The sequence below is a fragment of the Lipotes vexillifer genome, unplaced genomic scaffold, assembly GCF_000442215.2.
Source record: "Lipotes vexillifer unplaced genomic scaffold, Lipotes_vexillifer_v1.1 scaffold418, whole genome shotgun sequence".
Classification (NCBI taxonomy): domain Eukaryota; kingdom Metazoa; phylum Chordata; class Mammalia; order Artiodactyla; family Lipotidae; genus Lipotes; species Lipotes vexillifer.
In genome coordinates, this window is record NW_006798629.1 from 2252670 (window position 1) to 2273385 (window position 20716).

Genomic DNA, 20716 nt, shown 5'->3' on the forward strand with positions numbered 1-20716 from the left:
GACCCTTTCTCAATCTAGTCACACTTTTCAGGGTTTTCTCCTGTATAACAGGGGTCTCCAACCCCTGGGCCACAGACTGGTACCTGTCCGTGGCCTGTTAGGAACCGGGCCGCACGGCAGGAGGTGAGCGAGGGGCGAGAAAGCGAAGCTTCATCTGTATTTACAGCCGCTCCCCATCGCTCGCATTACCACCTGAACATTACCCCCACCCCTCCCACGGTTCGTGGAAAACTTGTCTTCCACGAAACTGGTCCCTGGTGCCAAAAAGGTTGGGGACCGCAGCTGTATAACAATACCCTTCTAAAGCATGGATCCCAAGACCAAGCATAATAATATTCAGGGGACAGTCTGTCCAGTACATAGAAGAGTATTACCATCTCCCTATTCTGGAAATTATTCTTCCATTGATATTACCCATGGACATGTTAGCTTTTCCCGAACATATCACAACACTGACACATTGTGAGTTTGAATAAAACTCAGATGAAAAGACGAATGAAATCTCTCTCTTCTTGAGAAGACAGTAAAATGGGGAAGACAGACATATAGAACTCATAATTACATATAAAACTGGCTGTTTAATATGGTAGCCACTAGCCACGTGTAGCTTTTGAGCGATGAAAATGTGACAAGTCCAAATGAGACATACAAGTGTAAAATACACACCAGGGGAAAAAACTCTCATTAATGACTTTTAAACTTATTACATGTTGAAATGGCAGTATTTTGGACACACTAGGTTAAATAGAAAATATCAAAATTAATTTCACCTGTTTCGTTTTAGTTTTTTTTGTAATACGACTATTGGAGATTTTTAAATTACACATGTGGCTTGCATTTGAGGCTCACAGATGTATTTTTATTGCACAGCACTGGTACAGAGTGATGTATTTGTACCTATAATAGAGGAAAAGGCTATAAGATATTTAAGAGGGAGAAGGAAAAGAAGATGTGTAAGCTAAGCCTTAAAGAGGTTTTGTCAAGTGGCAAGAAGACGGACTGGAAATCTAAATGTAAGGAAAAATAAACCTATACAAAAGTATTACAAAAAGATACAGGAAAGTGGGTTTATAACCTAGGGATATAGAAAGGCTTCTTAAAGAAAATATAAAATGCGAAAGCACAAAAGACTGATTATTAAGTAGACCGCTTCAAAGTTTAAAACTTCTTTTACAGATTTCATAAGCAATTTAAGATACCATAAACAAAATGACAAAATGGGACAGTACAGATATACAAGATATTATAAAAAATTAACATCAAGAATGCATAAATAATACCTTCGATAGGATCAATACAAAAAAAAGATAAATCATCAAAGGAACAAGCAATAAATATAACCAAGAAATTAAAAAAAAAAAAAAAAGATGTCTGATCCCAACAGTAATCAGAGCACTCCATCACGAGATGCAATATTTCACTCAGCAATATGCAAGTTTCTTTAAGGTTGACAATACCCAGGGAAATGGTACTCTCTATCACCACTGGTGAAAGTGTTAAATTGGTAAACCCACTGAGAAGGGTGATCTGGAAATAATTTTTTGAATTGAGACTCTGGCCATAGCCATTCCTACAGCGATGCCACTTTTCAGTGTCTAGAAATCATTCCCAAACAGAGCACTGTTAGTGATAGAAAATAACTGGAAATAAACATGAATGTCTTCCATAGGGAACAGTTACATAAATTATGGTCCACCTACATTAGGCAAATCTACATAAAAAGAATAAAATAGTTCCATATTAGCCCTATCCAATAGGGATTTCTGCAATGATGGAGATATTCTTCATCTATGCTATCCAATATGGTAGCCATTAGTCACATGCAGCTACCGAGGACTTGAGTGACTAAGGAACTGAATTTTAAATTTTATTTAATTTTAATTGATCTAAATATAAATTTAAATAACCACGTTTATGTACTAAAGTTGAAAGATCCCTAAGATATAATGGAAAGGTTTTTCTTCAGTCATGTACAGTATGAATTCTAGTTATGTAAACAACAACAGACCACACCATGTCCATGTACATAATATAGAGAAGCACCCAGAAGGATGCACACCAGGCTGACAATGACTGGACAGCAGGGGGAAGGGGGGATGGGATTTTTGCTTTCTCTGAAAAATGTATCTGTGCATGACCTATGTAATTAAATATAATTTTTAAAGAAAAGTGGGGGGAAAAAAACTGGAGAAAAGGGAAGGGTTGGCTACTGCATGTGCACAAGAATAGTAATATCTAGAAATCAGTAAGAAATGCGTCCTCTGATGAAACTCACTTTAACCTAGATGTGAGTTTAACCTAGATGTGGTTGGTGGAGAAGGGTTAGGCTTTCACTGTATACACCATCTTGTAAGCAGCTAGTAGAACTATGCATTTTCTCCCCTTCACCCACAATCCAAGGATTTTACTCAAGAAGAATAATGGTTCTTTTGTAAATAGCTTCTCAAAACCTGCATAAGATATTCTTCATCAACAGCCACTAATCTGTCATTTCTCCAAGGAAATTTTCCAGATTCCAACTGCTTGTGAGTAGGGACTGTGCCTTGTAACTTGAATCCTCTCTGTGTATTTCCTTGGTGAAAGAGGCACTCACAGTGTTAAGCTATTGTATGCAAATGTTTAGATTTTTCACCCCAGAACTATTTCCCTCCTTTGTATGCCTTTATTTTCAACGATCACCAAAAGGATTCCTTTCCAAATCCACCTGGTAACTTCAGTGTTTATTTAAATACTTACTTACTATGATAAATAAGTATTAGCCATGTAACGTTAAAGTTGCATATAATGTCAAACCCAAATAGTTCTTAGATGAGCTATTCTAAAACCAGGTGAGGAGCTTTAAGTAAATTCTCAAATGTTATCTTGCATGTGTTTTGAGCAAGATAAATTCATATGCAAATCTTATTTAAAGCATTCACAGGAATTTGTATATACGCTTAGTCTCCAAAATGAGTGCGTGCAAATTTTAAAGTATCATTTAGCCAAGATTTTTAATATCTCAAATCAAAATTGTAAACCTCCACTTACGAACTTTCTGTTTTCACAAATAAGTGCTACCAGAATTGACTTCCATCACATGCATCCATTCTATCCAGTTTTGAAAGATTAACCTTCATTTTCTAAAACCAGTTAAGTCACTTACAAAAGGTGGCTTTTCTTTTAGTTTTTCCTACTCAGTTTGTGATGTTTGGCCACCTTCCTTCAAGTCTTTAGAAAATTACATGGTTTGGGGGAAAAAATATACACTGCCCTTCTGGGAAGTAATAAGACAAAGCATCCAATTCATATTAAACAGCTTTAGTTTCCCTCTGGTATCCTAAAAGTGTCCAAGGCAACCTTAACCAACCTTTCCAAACAAGCTGCTTGGTGTAGCTTTCTTTGCAAACAAAAATTAGGCAATCTTCTGAAATTATAAACCAAGGACATATTTTCTAGCTCCTCTCCCTATGAAAAGCCAAACCAAATTTTTCTTTTAAGTAAGTTCCTAAATTCTGGACACTTACCGTTTCTCACTTTGGCTAGGGGGAAATAAACCTGTGATAAGCACAGCAACAGTACCATCTAAAGACACAGAGTCAAAGTTCCTTGAAAAAGAGCCAGAGATCGGTTTCAGGTAAATGTGGGCCCTCACCTTCTCCGGTCAGAATGATGAATTTGATACTGATGAATTTTGTCTGTCCTTGGATGCTGAGTGCTGTGAGTCAAAGACAAAAGCCCCATTTGTGCTTTGTGAGAGGAAACCACAGCAGCTGTTAATTGGCACCGTGACCATTACACAGAAGAGAGCTGTTAATGAAGCCAAAAGCACCCATGGCCCTGGTTTCAGCCGGCAGGCAGCTCATGATTCCTTCCAGAGATCCATTTTTGGTTTCTGTAACTGGCATTGCTTCACTGTAGCTGAAGTGCCCTTAGGCCGGCACTGTCCAAGCCCAGTGAGCACCTGAAACGTGGCTAGTCCAAACTGACACAGGTGTGAGTGTGGAATACACTCTTGATTTCTGAGACTTAATACAAATCAAAGAATGTAAAATGTCTCAATAATTCTTGGACGCTGAGTACCTGTCACAATGACAACACTTTGGATACCCTGAGTAAAATAAAGTATAATTTTTTAGAATTATTTTTGCCTATTTTCTTTTTTTCTTTTAATGTAGCTACTAGAAAACTCAAAATCACATACATGGCTCACATTTGCACATTGCATTATATATCAGTGGACAACGTTGCCTTAGACCTGCCAATAATTTTTCTCAGCAGCCATCAAATCCTGACCTACTTATCTTTCGACCAATTGCCATATTTTTGCATGATTTTAGGGCTCCCAAAGTACCAAATGAATTATAGCCTGAAGACACATTTCTGGTTCCACTTTCACAAAAGCAGCAGAGGATGACACAACACAATCTAAATCTTTCTGACAATTGAGAATCTGATTTATTCCAGTCAGACTGCAATGCCAAGCACACTATCAATAAGACAGTCTGGCTCCTGGGAAGGACGGGACCCATGCCAAGGACAATCGGGAAGGCAAATCAGCCACACACACACACACACACACACACACACACACACACACACACACTCCAAAAAGACCCACATTCCAAACCTTCATGAATATTTCTAAATTTATTCAAATGTCATGACTTCCCTGACAGAATTTCTTTAGTCCTTGTCCCCCATTAGGCACAAGGTCATGAGAAATCTTTCTGAGGTGTGAGCCACCTAAATCATCCCCTAATCCACATCGTACCACACCCCTTCTGGTGGTGCAGTGCCCCCAGGTGTGTGTAGACATGTCTGCACGTGGAAATGATCAGTAACACTGAGACGTGTTTTCAAACATCTCTTCACTTGCTGTAAACTTCGCCTGAGTTGCACCAGGGGCTGTGTGGTGTCCCCAGACCCCGCGCCCAGGTCCAACAAAGCCCGGTAGAGCCTGACTGTGGATACAAGGAAGCGTGTACGCTACACACACACACACACACACACACACACACACACACACACACACACACACGCAGTGAGAGGATGCTCCTGGGTCACGCTTACCTTGACTTGCTCATTGGAGGTTACAGCACAGAAAACAATCTCTGTGAATCCTTGGGATGGGAACATTCGGAAACAGATACCACCAATAACACGGCCGTCTTTAATTAAAGCAAGGGTTTTGTGTTTTCTGAAAGAATAAGATTATGTCAAAGTTTTACTTCTCTTGGTTACACAAATATACTGTTTGGGGTGTTCCTCATGAACCAGCCAGGAAAAGCAGGGGCTTGTTTCTTCTTGATTTTTCCACGGAAACCTCCTCTATCTAGCCACCATCTCGCCAGACCATTCTTTTTCTTTTTGCGGTACGCGGGCCTCTCACTGTCATGGTCACTCCCGTTGCAGAGCACAGGCTCCGGACGTGCAGGCTCAGTGGCCATGGCTCACGGGCCCAGCCACTAAGTGGTATGTGGGATCTTCCTGGACCGGGGCGCGAACCCATGTCCCCTGCATCGGCAGGCGGACTCCCAACCACTGCGCCACCAGGGAAGCCCCCAGACCATTCTTTACTGTGGACTTTTAGAGCAAGCTTGCCTGCCTGAGATGGCACCAGAGCTTCCATGGGGACAAAGGCCAGCCACCTAAGGAGGCTCTGAGGTTACAAATAAAGAACAGAGCGTGTGGGGAGGTGCTGACTGGCGCTGGAACAGGGCACCCCTGATGCCCACGGACCCACAGTGGGAGTCCAGAGGGAGAACACAAAGGCAGGGACAAACATGGTATGTGTTTCTGAACAGTTTAGTCTCACTCAAAAACAGCACGGAAACAATGTGGAAAAGAAAACCAAAGCCACAGTTACAATTTGCTAAAACCTGCATTCCAGAATCCTATCAGGCCTTCTGTCTGAATAGTCACATGCATGGATCACAATGCACATAGGCTACTGGGTTCCATGTGTTAAAATACATTCAAGTAGGAAAGTTTACTTTTTTGTTTTTTGCTTTTTAATGTAATGGATCGTCAAAGTTAACCCCAATAATCTCAGGGCTTACAGACCCTGGCAACAATGGTACCTAGTTAAGATACCAAAATCAAGAATATTTTGACTGTGAAAAAAGTGGGATGCCTTCTTAGCGTTTATATATTCCTTCATTGCTATAATGAATGACGCACAGGATGGTCACCAGCAACTTACAAGTATAAAGCCTCATTAACAAAAAATTGACGAACTGTTGAAAAATTAACCTTAATGCCTTTAGCCATGGCAATTATCGTGATGCCACTCTGTATCCACAGTGTGACGAGAGGCAGCAGGACTCGGTGGGTGACTATGGCTGACTTTCACTATCTGAGTAGTTCCTCTTTCAGTTAAAAGGGAAAAAAGGGGACAGGTGATCCCTGGTGATCCAGTGGTTCAGACTCGGCGCTTCCACCGCAAGGGGCACAGGTTCAATCCCTGGTCGGGGAACGAAGATCGCATGTGCCATGTGGTGTGGCCAAAAAATAAAAAAAAAAGAAAGAAAGAAAGAAGAGGGAAAAGAGGGAGAAGAAAGAGCAGAGCACGACTTACGGGTCAAAGACAAGCCGTGTGATGTACTCCTTTGGCATCCGGGGCAGCTGATGGGAAAACACATTCTGCAGCCCCACCAGCCAAATCAGTATCTTCTTGTTGGGCTTCTGGTTCAGGGAATTGCCCACTACGTGAAATTCAATCACGCCCCTGCGCTCCTCCAGCCTTGCCGCTTCGTCTCTGGCTGAGTGTGCTGACAGAAAATTGGTCTGGGACGCAGGAGACAGGAAAACATTACACAGAGAGCTCTTCTCTTAAGACAGGAGGGATAGGACATAGCAATGCCTCTCTTCTGCGTTCTAATAAGACGCACATTTGTGGATGTTCAGGGTCCCAACCAACACACACAAGTTATGAAAACAAAATAGGTAGGTAGAGCATTTTGAGGGACCAGAGTATTGTACGTGTACACGGAGATTTGGTGTAGATCAGGAGTCACCAAACTTTCTGTAAAGGGCCAGGGAGCTCATATTTTAGATCTGCAAGTCATAAGGTCTCTGTGGCAACTGGCCAACACTGTTGTAGGGCGAAAGCTGCTGCAGACAACACATAAATGACTGGGTGAAGCAGAATTCCAATAAAACTTTACTTAAAAGGGGGGAAGGCAGACTGGATCTGGCCTGAGGGCTATAGTTTGCCAGTCCCTGGTTTTTAGGAACTCCATCTGGCTGAGCATTATAGCACCCTCGGGATGACAGATCCTAGTACAGGCCCAATAGTGGCAGTCTTACTTATACTGTCAGCACCTCTTCTTGGAAGATGGTTTTCTTTGCACAGGAGTCTCCGTTGACTACTCTCAACCACAGCTCGCAGCACAACCTTGTGCCAGCGCTCAGAGGGGTGCAGGTCAGTGTTCAAACAACAGCTCCCCAAGGGAGAAAAGCCCATTGGTGGCACATGCTCATTTCACTGGTCTATGGCGTTGCCCAGGTGCCCGGATGCCAATGTCGTCAGTTTCAAGCTACCAACGTATTTAACAACCAGCAAACAAAATTCCTGAAAATGTAACAGTTGCCTTGCGCACACCAGTACAAGTCAACTCCAGGACACTACTAAAGCCACCCAACACATCCTGAAATGTGTAACTACATCCACATTTTATAGCTGAGAAAAACTGAGCTAAACTAATCCGTGAAGTTACTAAATCCCCAGAAGACAAGTACACAAAAGGTACTACAGTCATAAGTCCCCAGGTCTGGATATCTAGAAGGAAATGGAAAGAACAATTTTACAAGAAGATCTCTCTCTTAACAACATTCTGGTTCTCTGAATTATGTCACTACCATGAAACAAACCTCTAAGGAAACATGACAAATTGAAAATGGATACTTTGATCTAGCAGAGCCATAGTAAAAAAATTTTTAAAGATGTTTTGCAAAATAATCTCCGAGCCATTTCTTCATTTTCTGGAAGCTGTCAGAAACATCTTAAACTGCTTTGCCCCTGGATAGGACACAATGAAACTGACAGCAGTACTTTTACCAGAATTGCTTTACTTGAATCTAATCATGCATAAACAGACAAATCCAGGTAGAGGGACATTATGCAAAACCAGTGACCAGGACTCTGCAACAACAGTGCTGCCACAAAAGACCAAAAGAGGGCTGGGGAACTGTTCTAGAATAAAGGAGACTAAAGAGGTGAAGAGGGGAAGTCCCTGGTGGTCCAGTGGTTAGGACTCCATGCTTCCACTGCCGGGGGCACAGGTTCAATCCCTGGTCAGGGAACTAAGATCCCGGAAGCCACACAGCGTGACCAAAAAAAAAAAGAGGTGAAGAGATAAGAACTAAATGCAGTGCATGATCCCTGACTGATCCTCCAACAACAGCAGCAAATGTTATAATGGACAGAATTTGGATATACGGGAAATTTGGATATGGGCTGTATATTAGGCCAACGGTCTAATATAACTTTGTCTAAGCAAACTTTTCTATAAAGGGCCAGGGGAAAACTATCTTAAGCTTTGCAGTCAGACTTCCCCCAATAATTCAGATCTGCTTTTGTAGTGCAAGGCAGACACAGACAATACACTTCAATTAAACTTTATTTACAAAACCAGCAAGTGGGTTGGATTTGGCCCGCAGGCTGTAGACTGCCAACCCATACATTAGATAATACTGTAACCTGGCTAAATTTGCTGGAGGTGATAACTGCACTGAGGTAATGTGAATGAACAGTCTCAGTCTTAGGAGATACATGCAAATATAATTAGAGGTGAAGTGTTATGATGTCTGTATTGAATTCTGAAATGGTTCCTAATGCTTCACAGGAGAGAGAGCTCGACAGAGGGAAAGTAAATGAGGCATGTTAACAATTGGTGAATCTAAATAAAGAGTCTCTGGATCTTTAGCATGGAGTTTTTTGCAACATTTATGAGGGTTTAAATTTTTCAAGATAAAAAGTTGAAGGAGGAGAAATGCCTTCAACTGCGTGAGATTATGTTTCCCCGTGATATAACAGTCATCAAGGGGAATCAGCTCTCCATCAGCTTTTCTTGCCTTTCCGACTCTGACCACCAGGCAAAATGCAAACCAGGGTAGCATGACATGCTCTCTCTTGGCAATACCATCCCCATTCCCAACAGCTGGAGTGGCCCGGAGAGTAGAAGGGGTCCACCAGCTGGCTGCCTAGGTTCACCCTGCTGACCTCTGGCCCGAGCATCGCTGCAGGGTCCGTGATGGTGGACATGACCTCGTGGATTAATTCCAGTGGAATATCGCCCATCACTCGGGGTTTCTTGGCCTCCTCCAAAACATGAGAGTCATTCATTTTCCTCTTTTCTCCTTGATGATCAAAATAAAAGGGTAAACGATGGGTTATTTTGACCACAAAGCACATGCCAACTAATCCAACTAATTTTCTAATAACACTGACAGGTGTGCACGTCAACCCTCCATGTACCAGGGGAGGGGCGCAGCGGAAGGCAGGAGAGGGAAGGGAGGAGGTCTCACAGTAACTGCCAACCGTAGATCTATTCTAAATAGTTTCTATTTTCCATGATAATTTTTTAACTTGATATATGAGTTATTAAGGCATGTGTCTCTTCATTTGCATATTAAGGGGTGAGTCTAGTTATCACTTTGTGGTCAGAGAACATGGTCCATGATACCAAACGTCAAAATTTTTCGAAACTTGCTTTATGGACTAAGACTTGACCAATTATTTGTAAATTAAGCGTCTCCTTGGAAAGAATGTGCATTTTTCCGACTTTGAGTGCTCTCTACACATATGTTAGATTAATCTTGTTGATCGTGTTTGCAGGGCTTCTGTCCTTACTGACAGTTTTGTCTGCTTGATCTATGAATGAATCAGAGATGTTTCTTCCAGACTTCAACTGTTGGTTGGTTTGAAGTGATTATTTCTCTTTGCAGTTCTGTTAATTCTCCATCTTTCATATATGTTTGCATGTATGTATGTATAGATATATGCGGTCATATGCATGTCATGTATATATGTCTATATATTTGAAATATACTCATGAACTGTTTTTTTGTTGGTTTTTTGTTTGTTTTTATTTTTGCAGCACGCGGGCCTCTCACTGTTGTGGCCTCTCCTGTTGCAGAGCACAGGCTCTGGACGCACAGGTTCAGCGGCCATGGCTCACGGGCCCAGCCGCTCCGCGGCATGTGGGATATTCCCGGACCGGGGCACGAACCTGTGTCCCCTGCATCGGCAGGCAGACTCTCAACCACTGCGCCACCTGGGAAGCCCATGAACTGTTTTATTTTCCTGGTGAATTTAATTTTTTCATCACAAAATGACCCTCACTATCTCTCACAATGCTTTTTTGCCTTAAAATGATGCCTCACAAAGTGAGTAGGGCCACTGGCCTTTGAAGTGGGTATACTCTCAATATGTTACATGCTGGGAAAGGCCAGGCGAAGGCAAGGAGAACTCCCTCCCACCTTCCTCCTTAGATTACATGGTGGCTTTCTGTCCCTTCTACCATCATGTTTGGTTTTTCTTTCTTTCTTTTTTTTCCTTCTGTCATAATGCATTTATTTTTACAATTAATTTTTTTTTAATTTTTAGATGTTCAAATCTAATTTATTCCTCAGGTGCAAATCCCACTAAGCATGTTCCATATAGCATTCCCATCAACTTTAGCTAAAAAGGAGCACAGCAATGTCAAGTATCTCGTCTATACAAGATGCTTCTCCAAATATTACATGTTACTTACTAAACAGTTTTGGTTGAGTTCTTGTTTTCATAACTTTTTACTTGCTGTGATTGGAGGTGAGTGAGAATATTTTCAGTCATTTGACCAAGAAGCCTTCGAATTCCAAGATTCCCCAAGATTAACATAGTGAACTATTTATTTTGGAGCTGAGGCTTATACCCAATATGCCCCAAACTTGATACATTACTAATAGTGATGTGATAAGAAAGCACCTTAGTCTGCATCCAAGTTCACCGGTAAAGAGTTTCCAGATTAATTAGTGATGTGCCTCCCTTGGACGTGGGAGAGACAATGGTGGCACCAATGCTAAATGCTTAGTACTTCGTTCAAAATCCTCTTCTCTCCCCCTTTTATGTCATTTCTTTAATGTCAAACTTTGGTCATGCCCAAGATTTGTCTGAGGTCAAGCCTGTGGACAGAAATGCAACCTTCAAAACATCCTGCAACTGTGAAATGCCTTTAGGATTAAGAGATGTTTTTGCCCACATGGCAGATTACATTCAAGGCCAAATTCTTTCCCCTCCTGTATCCATGCTCTGCCGTGTGATTTTGCAGTTCTTCCTATAAAAGGAGTAGGGTACATTTCCCCACCCTTTTATTCTTGAGTTTGACCATGTGATTAGCTTTAGATGACAAAATGAGGCAGGTGTGATGGGGTACCAGTTCTGAGCTGGTACAAGAAAGTGTATTTCTTCTTGCTTTCTGCTGCTTCTGCCCTAGAATAAGGACATATTAAGGACATATTCTGCCCCAAGGGAAGGAGAAGAAACCCAATGGTCCTAGAAGGAGGATGAGAAATATGCAAGCCCAGCCTGAAGGAGACTAGCCAGGATTAGCCACCTCCCAGGCAACACACAGGCTGAGTGAGCTATGATAATAAAAGATTACAGTTTTAAGACTCTGCATTTTGAGTGGGTTTGTTACACAGCAATAACTAACCAATACAGCTCAAAGTGAGTTCCAACCATTGAGATCCTGGACATGTACAATCTGTTCGAAGTCCACCTTTGGCACTCTTCAGATAATAAAGCTTCTAGGGCAAATCACAGTCCTCTATGATGCCCTCGAAGAGCTTACCTGGGTTTGCCTCAAGCCCCAAAGCGCCTTTACAGGAAGGACTGTTGTTCCCTCCATTCTGTTGCTCAAGGCAAGCTGAGTTTGAATTGAAGGTAACTGTCCCGGCCACAGGAGGTGGATTGATAACTGCCCCCAGGAAAAGGAAAAGAAGGTATTAAATGACTTCTTTCTTAGGCAATAAGGAACCAAGTGCACATGACACCATCCCATTCCTGCCCATCACCCCAAAGAAGTCATCTTTAAAATAAAAACTATGGGGCCAATGTGAGCATGGTAAGAAAGACAGGGATGGATTATAACCCATTGGATAGAATAAAGATATCCGAGTCCAAATTGATAAAATAATAAATAAATAAGTGGGGAGAAGGTGAAACTCTTCATACAGGAGAATGCCAACAAGTAAGAAGGGAATGATGGAAGTTGGCAGGGGCTGGGGGAAGCAGCCAGTATATAATAATTGATTCAGGGAAGAATCATCTGTGCAGTCTAAACCCTGTGAATATAATTTTTTTTATATTTATTTTTATTTATTTTTGGCTGCGCTGGGTCTTCGTTGCTGCGCTTGGGCTTTCTCTAGTTGTGGCAAGTGGGGGCTACTCTTTGTTGCAGGGCATGGGCTTCTCATTGCGGTGGCTTCTCTTGTTGTGGAGCACGGACTCTAGGTGTGCGGGCTTCAGTAGTTGTGGAACGTGGGCTCAGTAGTTGTGGCTTGCGGGCTCCAGAGCGCAGGCTTAGTAGTTGTGGCGCATGGGCTTAGTTGCTCCACGGCACGTGGGATCTTCCCAGACCAGGGCTTGAACCCGTGTCCCCTGCATTGGCAGGTGGATTCTTAACCACCTCACCACCAGGTAAGTCCCAATGAATATAATTTTGATAAAGACAGGATAGTCTCAAAGTATCTCCCCACAAAAGTACTTTTTATTTTTATTACAAAGGGAGAAATGGTAACACTGCTGTGGAGAAACTTCATAAACCCCACCCTAAGCCAGTAATCAAACTGCACACCAGCAATAATGGGAGAGGTCAACGTTACGTGCCTCCCGATGTGACACAAAAATTTCTATAAACCACATCACTGAGATGAGGGGCAAAACGGAAAATAGCACATAGATTAGATAATAATATTGCATCAAGGTTAAAATCCCTTACTTTGATAACTATACTGCGGTTAAGTAAGGAAACGTCCTTACTCTTAAGAGATACCCACTGAAGTCAGTAAAGGGGCATGACGTTTGTAACTTTCAAATAGTTTAGAAGACAAAAAACATACATATGTGCACACATATTTATGGAGTGAGACAGAGACAGAGAAACAGGAGAAATGATGAAGCAAGTATGGCAAATGTTAACAATTAAACAAAGAACACACAGCGCACGGAACTGCTTTGTCCTAGTTTCGTAACTTTTCTGTAAGTTCGAGAGTATTTCCAAACAAAACCTTTTTGTTTTGCCTTTTTTCAAAAAGGCCATCATAGGAAGTAGGACATTGTTTGCTAGTGTGATTGCTGATCCCTAGCTGATGAGCCGAGACTGACGAGGGACACGGACATTCTCAGTGCAGACAGATGCCCAGAGAGCACATTCATCTTGGTGTCAAGGCAGCCACAGTGTGGTCTACGGGGGACTCTCCCCATAGCCAAGTGAGTGATGGAGTAAGTAAACTGAGCCACGGAGAGACATGGACCCATAGCAATCCTAACTGAACAGCAATTGGTTTGTAAAGAATCAGAATATACTGATTTACAATGTTGTGTTAGTTTCAGGTGTACAGCAAAGTGAATCAGTTATATATCTACATATACCCACTCTTTTTTAGATCCTTTTCCCATATAGGTCATTACAATAAAAAAATTTTTTTAATAAAAATAAACAAAACATAGGTGAGGAAACCACCACCCCCAGAAGAAAAAGAAAAAAACGGGGGATCAGAATATACTAAAGCACCAGGCTGTACGGCTTTCCTCCCAGCAAACAAGCCTTCTGAATTTCTAAGTACACTGGAGCGATTCTACACAAAGGGGAAGCTCTGGTGATTCAGAAGACATCTGAGTACCTTGCAAAAGTTCAGAGCCATCATTATGAATGTCATTTATCACAGTTGCATAGATGTGCAGACATGCCAATTAAGCAGGTGATTACACTTTTCTTTTCCCCCAGAGAACACACTGCAATTACAGCAGAACAGGAGAAGACAGCCTGCTTCCGATGGCAGCAGGTAATACTGACAATCCAGCTGAACTGGGTGACGACCTGAGACACAGAGATGAAGCTGAAATTCCCAGAGGGTCAGAGACGACCCGCCTTCTCCACCTTGTGTGATGACAGACAACACAATGGAAGTGGGACAGACTGGGAGGCATCTTGAGCAGGTGAGGGTCAAGGGAAGTCTTCACCCAGAGAAGAATCCTCTCCAGAAGTCACTCCAGAAAAGAACTAAGATGACCCTGACGAATAGCTCTGGTGTCCCCAGCCCACGTTCTTCACTCATTCCTTCCACAGCACACTGGGGCCATGCAGAGCAGCGGTTAGAGCTCTGGCTCTTAACACAGGGCAAGAGACAGGAATTAGACCCAGTGTGAAGCCCAGTCCCATCACTCACGAGCTCTGCTTTTGGGCAACTGGTTGCTCCTCTCTGAGCTCTCATTTCTCATCCACATAAAGGGGATAATCACACCAACTTCTCATGGTTTGTGCTAAGGCTCAAAGACAGGAAGCAAACCTCAGGGCAAGCACTTACTGGAAGTAACAGCTATTCTCGTGGCAAAACTGGGTCTCTGACCATGCAGGAGTCACACTCATAGGAGACAGAGACGTACAGAGAAAAGGGGGCGAGGGTAGCATGAGGTGAGTGCTGTGTGACTCAGACTGCTGCACATCAGGTCACCTGAGGAGCTTTTAAAGTCTCGATGTCCAGGCCACGTCCAGGCCATGCCCTTGGCCAATTACATCACACCCTCTTGGGAGGGGCCTCAGAGATCAGTAGTATTCTTTTCTTTACTTAAAATAAATCATTTTGTTTTATTTATAGCTATTCTCAGTATCTAAACCAGTGCCATAAATATTGTAGAAAATCAGGAGATAATTGTGGGAAAGAAGGGAATTATTTTCAAACACACAGAAGCATCTACAGGCAAAAACTGACAGAAGCAATTCTTAACTATTTATTGAAACAAGAACTTCTATATGGCATATTTTACTGAGTCACTAAGAGTCAGGCTATAAATTTAGATGGTTTCTAAACTTTTTTTAAAATTCTTCTAAAATTTTAATATATTTTCTTTCCTTCCTAGACAGTGTCTCAAACTAATAAAGTTCTATAATTAATCATACCACAAATAAATAACACTATTCGAAACCAGTAGTATTTTAAATCACATGGGTGATGCCATGGTGCAGCCAAGTTAAACAACCGGCGATAGGATATTATCAAGCTTCCACGAACATTCAGAAGAAAGGAGATCCAGCCCTTACTAGAAGGCATGGGGAGAATTAGGAAAGAGTTTGTGGGAGAGATGCCATTTGAAAGTTAGGTAAGATAAAGACAGAGACAAAGTGAACAACATGGGGACAGAGAAAGAAATACAGAACACATGCCCAGGTGCTACACAGACCATGTCCAGGAAATGCTGACACTCAGGTCTGGAGTTCTGTCCATGCACAGAAAAGCCCCAGAGCGCTACAGGTTTTGAACCAGAGAAACATGAAATTATATTCTATGACCTAAGGTGAAAAACAGCACAAAAGATGTTTCTGGTAACAAGAAGCCAAACAAAGATGGTTTGATCCAAACCAAAATACCTCATTCCCTAAGTGCTCTGCTTGGAAGGATTTAATTATATGCATCCAAACTTGGGGTCTAGATGAAAAAAAAAAACAATGTTCTAATCACCTTCTCAAATGCAGTATGCTGAGTGAAAGAAGCCAGAGTCAGAACACTATGATTCCACTCATATGGCATTCTAGAAAAGGCAAAACTACAGGAACAAAAAACAAATCAGTGGTTGCCGAAGCTGGGGGTTAGAGCACTGAATGGACTACAAAAGGGGTACGAGGGAATTTTCTGGGGTGATGCAGTTGTCCTATATATTTTTTTTTCTATATTCTGATGGTAGTGATAGTTACACAACTAACTATGTGTGTTTGCCAACATTCACAGAGCCACATACTAAAAAGGTTGCCTTTCACTGTATGTATTCAATTTAAAATATTGGGGGGTGGGGGAATGGCGAGAATAAAATTACCCTTTGCTGGAGGCGGTACTTAAGAGCCCCTGTAATACACATTGAACTAGATCTACTAAAAACTCGACATCAAAATTCTGCATATTCTATCTTTCCCCAAGGCCACATACAAATTACTGCTTTGGCATCTCTTGCCAAACTTCTCCAAATTTTCCGAGCATCCAAGGCAGGAATTCAGACCCTCTTTCTAGGGTCAGTGTGACTCCAGAAGTTACACATCTTCCTTCCTCACAAAATGCTCACTGAGGCCACTGGCTGACCCGAGGCAATGCCAGCTGACGCCCTGACCCCACTTCACGTCCTGAGACTCACCATCCTACCATTATCCATGAGAGCAACTTGATGCCCAAACCAGACCCCACAGATTCAGAAACCAGACGGAGACATGATTCCTGGGCATATGTGGCCATTGACCGAGACTGTAAGTGTCTTCAAAAAGAGCCAGCATTGACTGCAGACCTGAGCCGCCTGGGTTTAAACCTCCCGTACAGCTGTGGGGCGCGGGCTGAGCAAACTCCCATAGCAGGCGCAGCAGCTGTTGTTATTTTAACTGTTTGGTTTGCACCTGCTCTCCTCACCAACAGAGACGTAGATGCAAGCTTTTACTTGTTTTTGCTGGGGCTAGTCTTCAATTCTTGATAAAAAAAAAAATACAAATAAATGCAGAGTGAACTGCAACGAACGCTTCCTGGTTGTTTTCTGATTTATGCAAAAAAAAATTTTTTTTTTTACCTGTTTGGATTCCTAGCTGGTTGGTTCTGGAAGAAGCTGAGAGAAAATCCTGATCCCAGATGGGAGAGTTTTGACTATAAACTTCTTCTTCTAACATGGACAGAAACCTAGGCACAAGAGTAAAGGCAAGCATGAGGTCAAAACTAACGCATTACTAGAGGGACAAAAGCCCTGACCACCCACGGCAATCACATCAACACCAGCATCCCATCTTCAATTTAGAAATATGCTAGTCAGTTATGACTCAAGTGATGATTTAGTTGGGCAGCCCTGATATATTCTAATAACAGAATGCATTTCTACAGATGTAGTCTCTTTGGGCTCTGCATAGATAGATACGAGCTAGACTACACAGAGCATTACATCAGTGGGAATGCATTCCTCCCAGTCCCCCTCAGGGAAGCTCGGAACCAGACTCCAGCCCTCCACAAGCCCTCCACAGAGCGGTCAATGTCACCGTCATTTCCATCACAAAAGCCGCTATAGTATTTATGGAATCCTTGCCATGTGCCTGCACTGTCCTAAGAACTTTTTTTTTTTTTAATTAATCTTTATCGGAGTATAGTTGCTTTACAATGTTATGTTAGTTTCTACTGTACAGCAAAATGAATCAGCTATACATATACATATATCCCCTCTTTTTTGGATTTCCTTCCCATTTAGGTCACCACAGTTCATAAGTAGAGTTCCCTGTGCTACACAGTATGTTCTCATTAGTTACCTATTTTATACATAGTATCAATAGTGTATATGTGTCAATCCCAATCTCCCAATCCCTCCCACCAGCCCCCCTTTTCCCCCTTGGTATCCATACATTTGTTCTCTACTTCTGTGTCCCTATTTCTGCTTTGCAAATAAGATCACCTATACCATTTTTCTAGATTCCGCATATATGTGTTAATATACAGTATTTGTTTTTCTCTTTCTGACTTACTTCACTCAGTATGACACTCTGTAGGTCCATCCATGACTCTACAAACGACCCAATTTCGTTCCTTTTTATGGCTGAGTAATATTCCATTGGATATATGTACCACATCTTCTTTATCTCTTCCTCTGTTGATGGACATTTAGGTTGCTTCCATGTCCTGGCTATTGTAAACAGTACTGCCATGAACATTGGGGTGCATGTGTCTTTTTGAATTATGGTTTTCTCTGGGTAAGAACTTCTTATTGAATCTTCACATAAACCCAATGAGTTACGTATTTTATTTTTATTTATCACACACATACATAGCTCTTACTATAGGATAGACACTGCTCTAAGTAGTTGGTGTATATTAACTCATTTGATCTTCCTAACAACCCTATGAGATAGGATCCATTATTGTACCCATTTTACAGATGGAAAAACTTAGGGCACAGAGAGGCTCAATAACTGGTACAAAGTCCCACAACCAGTAAATTGCAGGACCAATATCAGAACGTGTGATTAATTACTATATTTCCTGTCGTGTTATAAACAAACAGATCTCAAGTTTTGGGGGCCCACAGAAATCACCCGAATACCTTGGTAGGAGTATAGATACCCAAACCCCACCTACACTTACTGAATCGGAGTCTGGGAGAATGGTCTGGGCAACTGATTTTTGATAAGTACCTTGGACAGTTCTTATGTGCCCCAAAATAGTAGAACTATGATTAAGATACCAACACAAATCTATACTTCTGGTACTGGAATGTCTTCCTGAAAGCCTCTTTTTAAGGCACATTAATTCTCATGGAGGGGTATAGAATAATGGCTAAGAGCTTGGGTTCTAAAATCCAATTATCAAGCTCACCACTTCTTATTTGTGTGACCTTGGAACAAGTTCTTAACTTTCCTCTTCCTTGGTTCCACTTTTATAAAATGGAAATATCAACAGTAACTCCTGCAGAAGATGGTAGTGAGGAGTACACTCATGCTTCAAATGGTGATGACCCCTTAGGAAGTGCTCATTCATTCACTCAACAAACACTGAATGCCCACCACATGCCAGGTGCCGGAAGACAGAGGGAACACAACCTCGTCTTTCCCTCAAGAAGTTTACACTGCAATGATGTAATAAAGTTTAGCTAGTATATACGTCTACTATCCTGTCTGAAATTTTGAAATCCAAAAGCCCTTAAAAAAAGTATTTTCCCGGGCCTCCCTGGTGGCGCAGTGGTTGAGAGTCCGCCTGCCGATGCAGGGGACGTGGGTTCGTGCCCCGGTCCGGGAGGATCCCACATGCCGCAGAGCGGCTGGGCCCGTGAGCCATGGCCACTGAGCCTGCGTGGCCAGAGCCTGTGCTCCGCAGCGGGAGAGGCCACAGCAGTGAGAGGCCCGCATACCAAAAAAAAAAAAGTATTTTCCCTAATCCATTTGGCAACAAAACATACGTAAGACTACTTATAGTCTTTATAATTATAAATGGATTTGTTTTGGGGGACCTGCCCCCACCCCTAAAGCTGTGATAATGTATAGTCCATGTGTTATGTTACCTTTATAAAGGTGTCACGTTACCTTAAAACTTGAACTGAGAAACATACCAAGTATGGACAACTGATCAAGGACCTACATTAACATCATCATCAACATCATCACAATTACTGAAAGTGCCACTAGTCTTCTCATTAATCAAATCCGGCAAGACTTTAGAAGGTCTCGGGGTGGGAGAGGTTGGGTTTTTGGAAGTGAAGACAGGTGGGGAAAGGTCCTGAGGGTCTTCTGACTTGCTGCTCATACTCAGAAGATTTAACAATAAGGTACCAGGGCTTCCCTGGTGGCGCAGTGGTTGAGAGTCCACCTGCCGATGCAGGGGACACGGGTTCGTGCCCCGGTCTGGGAAGATCCTACATGCCGCGGAGCGGCTGGGCCCATGAGCCATGGCCGCTGAGCCTGCACGTCCAGAGCCTGTGCTGCGCAACAGGAGAGGCCACAACAGTGAGAGGCCCGTGTCCCGCAAAAACAAAAACAAAAACAAACAAACAAAAAAAAAAACCAAAGAATAAGGTACCATTTGCGTGAACATCTACCTGCACTCAGTTGTGTAATTCATGGTTTACAGAAACGACTTGAGTCGCCTTTTGCCAAGCAAGCCACCATTAACTTATGCTTTAAAACACTTCAGTATGCTTCTTATCTAACACAGAAAGACTGACAGCAACAGGAGGTAAAATCCTTACTAAGATCACCTTCTGACCTTGCTGACAAGAGGGAAGGTTCTCGATGCATTTCCCCCTTTTGCTAAGCAGACCCTGCCTTCACCTCACACAGCCCTCAAGATTTCCCCAACTGCCCTTTATCACAGAAGTAAATTTCCTTTCCTTTTCCAGGCTCCTTCTTTATCAGTAATTATATAATGGGAACACTTCACAAAGCCCTAAAGAGACTCACCAAAGAAGAATGCCATTAATAATTTAGGAAAATAATCATGTGTGTGTTATAATATATATGTATATATATATATATATACATACATACACATATTTAGTTATTTCAATAAAATAAAGAACAGGCTCATCTAACGCTATGAGAAAACGCTTGTTTTATATACAGAGGATACAAAATTATATGTAGAATAAAAGAACAGAAAAAAAAAGAACGTAGTACACAGAGAAAAACTTGAAATATCTAAAAGCACAAAAAGTATATCACAGTGGTAGGGTTATAGTGGTCTTCTGCTTCTGTGTTCCCTGTGAATCAAATTTTCATCAACATGTCCATTTATCACTTTTAGAATGAATTGCAGATACTAAAGTTTTTAAAAACAACCGTGTCAATAGGTGGATGGGGGTGGCGTCGGGGAAAGGCACACGTTAAAGCCAAGCAGAAGAAAGGGTAACATATGAAGAGCAGGAAGATAAGGATGTAAGCTCTGAAGATGCATCTGAGAACCACGGCGACCTCACCAGGTGTGAGAAGCAGTCTGCAGCCCTCCCCTTGAGCTGGTGCCCAAGACGCAAATG

General features: G+C 42.1%; 1 protein-coding gene across 1 annotated transcript in view; it reads right to left on the reverse strand.

The window, feature by feature from the left end:
* The window catches only part of KAT2B (lysine acetyltransferase 2B), a 71104-nt gene that overhangs the window by 16810 nt on the left and 33578 nt on the right, over nt 1–20716 (reverse strand). Inside the window, exons 7-11 of the mRNA XM_007470642.1 lie at nt 16787–16893; nt 11814–11939; nt 9203–9339; nt 6557–6765; nt 5050–5176 (exon numbers count right to left, since the gene is read on the reverse strand). Coding sequence (XP_007470704.1) covers nt 5050–5176; nt 6557–6765; nt 9203–9339; nt 11814–11939; nt 16787–16893 — 706 coding nt within the window. The remainder of the gene's footprint in view (nt 1–5049; nt 5177–6556; nt 6766–9202; nt 9340–11813; nt 11940–16786; nt 16894–20716) is intronic.